The following is a 6,885-nucleotide window of genomic DNA, read 5'->3' as shown; positions in this document are numbered from 1 at the left end:
GGAGATTTGGAAACGTGAAAAAGCATCCAAACACTCCCAAAAAAAAAAAAGTGGGAAAAGAAAAAAAGAAAAGGATAATGGCAATAATATGCAAATAAAAAAAGAAAAAAAAAATTCAATAAATCCACGTAATAAAAAATATTTAAGAGTTTTACAATTTCATAATTAACTTAATAAAAAAAATAGATATCAAAAGTTCCAGATGAATGGTCATATATCCTAGAATTATAATTTATATATCACATCCATGATTTATATAAACTTTATGGATACGAAAAAAACGATAAATTAGTCGATTGAAATGCAACAAAAAAAAATGGGATACGTGGTAGGTCTGACATCGACCCATTTTAATAATTTAACCATCATATTCAAATATCCGGCTATAATTAAATTTAACAATATATTTACAATTATTTTTTACTAAATTTTTTATTAAAATGTTTAAAAATAGTTTTATTTTTGCTTAATTAATTAAGATTAAGATTAAGATAGAGATTAAGATATATTATAGTAAATTTAAATTATATTATAGTTAAAAAAAAAACAAGCGGTTAGGGAGTCGTTATAACTTGGCAGTTGGCCGTTTTATATTTCAGTCATACTATATATTATTAATTAATACTAAAATATTAAATTCGAAATAATTACGTATGGACAAAAATGAAAATTGGGCCTTAGTGGGCCGGGTTAGACATTTGAGCCCAATCATGATGGGCTAACCGCACACTAGTCTGCCTTCAGAGAGAAGTTTCCTCCGGCCTTCACCTTCGAGGTTGTCGCCGTCAATTCATCGGCCATTGACCTTACAGAGAGGGACATGGGGAGAAATCGGAAGCAAATCTTGGTAGGTTTGGCTGCGGCGATGTTCTTAGGATTGGTGGTGTACATGAGGCTTTGGACCATAGATTATTCCATGTCTACCGATGAAGCCGAACTGCTCAGGTCTGGATCTTACATTTTGGTTTGTTTTTCTCGTTTTGTAGGCTATGATTACGGAAATTTGTATGAAAAATTTAGGACATGGTACTGATTCCGGTTAATCTGTGTTTTCGGGATTTCGAAATGTGAAATGCAGTAAGATTATTATATCGGTTAGATTTAAATTGATCGTTAATGGATTATTTAGGAGGCAGTTCGACCTTGCGAACCGCGAGGCAATGGATGAATCTGCGGAATGGCGTCGTATGTATGATCACGAACTAGACAGAGCCAAAAGTTGTAACAGTGAGCTAAATAAGGTCAGCATCTTTAGGGTTAAGTTTCCATGAAGATCGATAAATTCAGTGGAGTTTTTTCCTCACTGCATTGAATTTATATTTTGGCATGATTTGTTTATTACTTTTCTGAGACCTGTCGTTTGAGGGGGGTATGCTTGAATTTTTTTTATTATTGTTGCTGCTCCTATGATCTACGGATTGTCAATCAAGAGATTCAAAACATTTTTGCATTGCCAACCGTCGAAGAACTTGTTAAATGCGAAATTAGAAATGCTTGTGTATAGAACAAGTAACTCTCTGTTCTTGGCAGTGGATGATGAAATCTTTCTCATATTGTTGATCTCTTATTTGCATTACGTTGCTGTTTCAAGTAACTGGTTTAAGTGACATATTAGCTCAAGTTTTTGTTTATAGGATAATTTAACATAGTACTAGAGCACGAAGGTTTGCATTCAAACTTTGTCATATGATTTTCTTTCCTATTAATAATGGTAGTCACTCGTTGAATCTCACCCAATTTTGAAATCTTCGAGTGAGAAGAGTGTTAAAAAGAGTATGTGAAAGATTAAATGTTTCGTAACTCGTTGATTTGAACTATCGAGTTTAGGGATTATTTAACAAACCCCACGCGGTAGAAAGTTTTTTTTTTTGTATGTATTTGATGATCACTGATCAAGCTCTATATGATTTACAGCTTAAGGAATCTTTTGAGAAGGTAGGAGATGTTGCTAGAATCAATCAGAAGTTGACAAATTTGCAAGAGGTAACTCCTTGATATAACTATGTAGTTATCGATTTTCGAGTATCTTAACTGAGTAGTATGTTGTCTACTTAATATTTATTACAAAAACTTAGGAAATATAAAACTTAGGAAATGACTTAAGAAATCCTTGCCTAATATCACATACATGCAAAGAAATGCTATTGTTCGGTGGTGAAGGTTTTTGACTAATGAATCGATAGTCAAAGTCATTCCATTCCGGCCGGAGACTGTCCTTGATCAAAAGAAGGTCCCCTGTAATTCCTTCTAAAGCTTGTTGAATCATTTTGCTGGATTCCGTCATCTCACCAAGTTTGACTAAATAACGAACTAATTTATTGACTCTCCCTTCACTGGAACTTCCCAATCAAATTCGTCATAACACTCAACATGATCAACTTGACATCCCATGGTATTCCGGAAGCTCGTAGCATTGGTCCTGATAACCCCCAATAAATGGATTACCTCTTCTCCAGAAAGAATGCCTACTCCCTCAACTCGTTCTCAAAAAACTAGGATTTTGTGTAATCTGTTTTTGGTATTCAGTAACCGCAGTCAAAAAGGAATCGCAGAAATCTAAACATTTATCTATCCATCGTCTCGAGAACTAAAATTTGGCTTGTATCTGTATGTATATATGGTTTTGACCCCTTAAACATGTATGTAATTTTCAGGAAAACGCTGCTCTCCGTAAGGAAGTGGATGCCTTACAGCTAAGGCTAGAGGCCGAGAAGTCGAGGTGTGGTTCTCAGTAGAGCTGGTCAACAAACACCGTAACGAATACTAATACCGAATTTGAATTCTAAAATGTCTATAACAAGTACCAAATGATGAACTTATGAAGGTCGATGCGTATTTCTCTTTGTTATCGGCAAATAATGAAAGGGTTTACCTGGACTCTAGAGGAGAGGCGATTCTTCAATTCACCACTGACTTTCTCTTGCTTTTTAATGTAACGTCAACATCTGTTAGCGATGGGCTGTTACACTTAAACTCAACAAAGCTCAGGAGAAAGGTAAGATCCTCAAGTTTCGAGTAAGGTCGTCCGATAATTAGATTCTCAAGTCTGAATGCGCACGGGAATGTTGGTAGAGGGATTGCAGGAAAGAAAAGGATGGAGCTTCCCTATTTGTAGCCATAAGCAAAGCTGTGAAATAAAGGTAACAAAGAGGGAGGTTTCTTTTTCTTGAATCAAGTGTATGTAGTAAAAGTTTACTCTTTTCCCCCCTACTTAGAAACCAAATCAGACTACGAAAATTCTTCCGAAGATCTGTGTTTGTGTTTCTTGGAGTAAATTATATTTTGAAGGATTAAATTCAAAAGGAAACAGCCCGCAGTTAAAAAGTTTTTACTGTTCTCGAAGTGATTAATGATTTTGAGATAGTTAATTGGCCAATGTAATTAGAATAATTTTATATATGAAATGGAGGATTAAACCATTAATTAACATTAATCACTATAACTTATAACTAAAATTAGAAACAGTGTAGTAGCAGTTGGATTAAATTTCTTTTCCTCACATTGTTAGAGGTAAGTGTAATATTTTTTTTTAATTATTTTATAAAATCAAAAGACTAAATTATATTTATATATATATATATATATATAACCTTCTAATTTTTGTTTTATGTTGTATAAATGTTTAAAAATACATAGAAAACAATAATTTGATTTCAAAATCTATTTTATTGCATAAAATCAAATTATTGATATTTCTTTTTAATTAGAAATTCAATTTTTTTTTTTTGATATTATAAAGTGGGGTCTTATTAAAAAATTTTATGTGATTAAATTGGTGAATGTGAAATTATATTGAAATTAAATTGAAAGAAAATAAAAAAAAAAATTGAGGATATAAAGACGACATGTCGTAAATGTGGGTGGGAGAGTCTTAGTGAAGCGCAAATGTAGAAGAGGAGGAGGAGGAGGAGGAGCCATTGGAAGCGCTCCATTTTGATTTTGACTCTCACTTCTGTTCTTTGTTTGCTTTAGACTCGCTACCTTCCATCGAAACATCTTCACGATCATCTAGGAATGTTCCCATTTCTTACATTCTCCTCCTCCACATTTTCCGCCATTTTCCGCCATTTTCCTCCATTTTCCTCTTCCCCCTTTCTCTCCATGTTTTAGCCCTTCTCTTCCCATGCCCACCCATGCCCACCATGAAATTAGGCATCAAATCGGAAGCATTTCATCGCGACGGCCAAACCTGGTAACTCCTTTTTGTTATTTCCATTCCCGATCACGATCTGGATTACACAACCTTCATTCTGTTTATTATGATTTTGTATTAATGCCGATTCGTATGGTTTACAATTTCACTCTCTGCTTCTGTTAAATGATTACTCTGTATTTTAGTACTCGTTGTATGATTGAGATTGTATCGTCTGGTGTTCGTTAGGCTTTGCTCTAGTGGATTACCTAGCGATGTTGCGGTTGAAGTTGGGGATATGTCTTTTCATCTTCATAAGGTCTGTTTGTTTTCGTATTGTATGAGTTTTCAATTGAATGAACAGATTGAATTTGTTTTTTATTTTTTTTTGGTAAATTGCTTAATTGTTTTTCCATCAGTTTCCTTTGCTTTCGAAAAGTGGGTTTCTAGAGAAGCTTATAGAACAGCTTCCCAGTGAGGATGGATCCGGTCGTGTTCTGAAACTTCATGATATTCCTGGTGGAGCTAAAGCTTTTGAACTTGTTGCTAAATTTTGCTATGATGTTAAAATAGAGCTCACTTCTTTGAATATAGTCAGCCTTAGATGTGCTGCAGAATATCTGCAGATGACTGAAGACTATGGAGAAGGGAATTTGATTTCTCAAACAGAGGTTTTTCTTAATGAGGTCTTTGGCAATTGGACTGATACCGTAAAAGCTCTTGAAACTTGTGAAGAAGTTGGTGCATATGCAGAAGAGGTACACATTGTGTCAAGATGTATTGATTCCTTGGCTGTCAAAGCTTGTGCAGACCCACAATTGTTCAATTGGCCTGTGAAGGGACAGGAGAATGCCCAAAGCCCCAATGGGACAGTTCTATGGAATGGGATATCTTCGACCACGAAGCCACAGCCTACTGGTGAGGATTGGTGGTACGAGGACGTGTCGTTTCTTAGATTTCCCCTGTATAAGCTTTTCATTTTGTCTGTTGAAGCTAAAGGATTGAAGGCTGAGAATATAGCTGCATCATTAATACATTATGCTAAGAAGAATATCCCCTTGATCAATAATCAATCAAGCTTCAATGATATGAACCATGTTGGCTCAGGAGCCACAATTTCTACAAATTCTGAAGTAGATCAAAGAGTCCTGCTTGAGGAAATTGTGGGGTTGCTACCGAGTGTAAAGGGTGTCACCACCACCAACTTCCTGATTGGGCTCCTCAGAACTGCTATGATTTTGCATGCTAGTCCATCATGTAGGGAAATTCTAGAGAAAAAAATAGGCAGTCAATTGGATCAAGCTTTGCTTGTTGATTTACTCATTCCTAACATGGGGTATACAGTGGAGACTCTTTATGACATAGATTGCATTCAGAGAATTCTGGACCATTTCATGTATATATACCATGCTACAACTGCATCTTCTCCTTGCATAGTCGAAGAGGGACAGTTGGTCGGTGGAACGGATACGCTGACCCCTTTAACGATGGTGGCAAGTCTGGTGGATGGATATCTTGCAGAGGTAGCTCCAGATGTTAACTTGAAGCTGCCAAAATTTCATTCTCTTGCTGCTGTGATCCCTGATTATGCTAGATCAATGGATGATGGAATTTATCATGCCGTTGATGTGTACCTAAAAGTAAGAGCTATTTTCCCCACTTGCATCAGGCATAAGATCAATTGCTTTTACGTCAAGTTCATCTAGATTCTGAGTGTTCATGTTCTTCACCTTGTGTTTAATCCAATTGGGTAGTAAAAGTAATCTGGTTTATAGCTTGTGGATATTGGCATCAATGTTCTTAAACCCCTTATGCAATAATGATTGATGATCTTTGCAGAAGGATAGAATATCAGTGTAGATCGGTTTTGAAACTTTCGTGGGCTGATAGTATTTGCAACTTGTTCAGGCTCATCCTTGGCTTTCAGATTCAGAGAGGGAGCAACTATGTAGATTGATGAATTGCCAAAAGCTCTCTTTAGAAGCCAGTACACATGCAGCGCAGAATGAGAGGCTACCTCTTCGAGTAATTGTTCAAGTTCTATTCTTCGAGCAGCTTCGACTCCGCACGTCGATATCTGGTTGGTTCTTTGTTTCGGACAATCTCGAGAACTCGCAGCATCCTAGTCGAAACTTAGGACTTCCTAAGAACGATTGTTCTAGGCCAATGGAGTCTAGTGCACAAGATGGAGAACAGGGTGGTGGAAAGGATGTAAAAGAGAGAGTTTCAGAGCTTGAAAGGGAGTGTGTAGGCATGAAAATGGAGCTTGAGAAGCTGGTTAAGGCAAAGAAAAGCTGGAGCCTTCTTCCAAAAAAGCTGGGATTCAGAAGAAAATCACAGCCTTGCATCCCAAAGGCAGATGATGTAAAGGAACAGACACCCTCTGCGAGTGCTCCACAAAACAATGAAAGTGGTGATGTGGGCCATGGAGTAGTTGAGTAAGTGAGTATAGATGAATTAGTTCATAGATGGATAAAACTAATCATTCTCTAGCTTTTGTAGAATATTTTGAGCTTGGATTTTTGGTTTCCATCTTCATGGATTCTAATACTCTTAGAGCGAGCATCCTTGTCAATTCTTTAATGTCTAAAATTTGACTGATTTTTGAAGTTGTAAATTAGTATAATTTGAAATAGTGAAGCCAAGTCTCTATCGAATCGTTATATGGAAGAATTTGACCTTTATTATTGAAGTTTTGAGATCCCTATTTGGTTGGAAAGGGGAACGGAAATCTCTCTCTAATAGATGTATTT

General features: G+C 36.2%; 2 protein-coding genes across 5 annotated transcripts; both read left to right on the top strand.

Annotated features, from left to right (window-relative positions):
- The first annotated feature begins 759 nt into the window (after positions 1-759).
- On the top strand, positions 760-3,257 carry LOC111450864. Of its 2 annotated transcripts, XR_002711900.1 has the most exons (5): positions 760-945; positions 1,130-1,241; positions 1,915-1,983; positions 2,655-2,995; positions 3,073-3,257. XR_002711900.1 is itself a non-coding variant. In XM_023091159.1 (4 exons), exons 1-4 carry the CDS (start codon positions 821-823, stop codon positions 2,733-2,735), a joined length of 387 nt encoding a protein of 128 aa, XP_022946927.1. In that variant the 5' UTR covers positions 760-820; the 3' UTR covers positions 2,736-3,257. The 2 variants fall into 2 exon arrangements, 1 of the variants encoding a protein (XP_022946927.1); XM_023091159.1 differs by having other exon boundaries at positions 2,655-3,257.
- Positions 3,071-6,795, top strand: LOC111450845 (BTB/POZ domain-containing protein At5g03250). Of its 3 annotated transcripts, XM_023091144.1 has the most exons (5): positions 3,744-4,192; positions 4,382-4,451; positions 4,552-5,050; positions 5,126-5,772; positions 6,041-6,795. In XM_023091144.1, the coding sequence occupies exons 1-5, from the start codon at positions 4,134-4,136 to the stop codon at positions 6,572-6,574; spliced, it is 1,809 nt and encodes a 602-aa protein (XP_022946912.1). In that variant the 5' UTR covers positions 3,744-4,133; the 3' UTR covers positions 6,575-6,795. The 3 variants fall into 3 exon arrangements, with proteins under 3 accessions (XP_022946920.1, XP_022946912.1, XP_022946905.1); XM_023091152.1 differs by lacking the exon at positions 3,744-4,192 and adding an exon at positions 3,071-3,140 and having other exon boundaries at positions 4,552-5,772; XM_023091137.1 differs by having other exon boundaries at positions 4,552-5,772.
- Positions 6,796-6,885: the final 90 nt, after the last annotated feature.

This window comes from Cucurbita moschata, unplaced genomic scaffold (assembly GCF_002738365.1).
Source record: "Cucurbita moschata cultivar Rifu unplaced genomic scaffold, Cmos_1.0 Cmo_Scf00001, whole genome shotgun sequence".
Taxonomy (NCBI): domain Eukaryota; kingdom Viridiplantae; phylum Streptophyta; class Magnoliopsida; order Cucurbitales; family Cucurbitaceae; genus Cucurbita; species Cucurbita moschata.
This window is presented reverse-complemented; position numbering and strand designations above follow the sequence as displayed.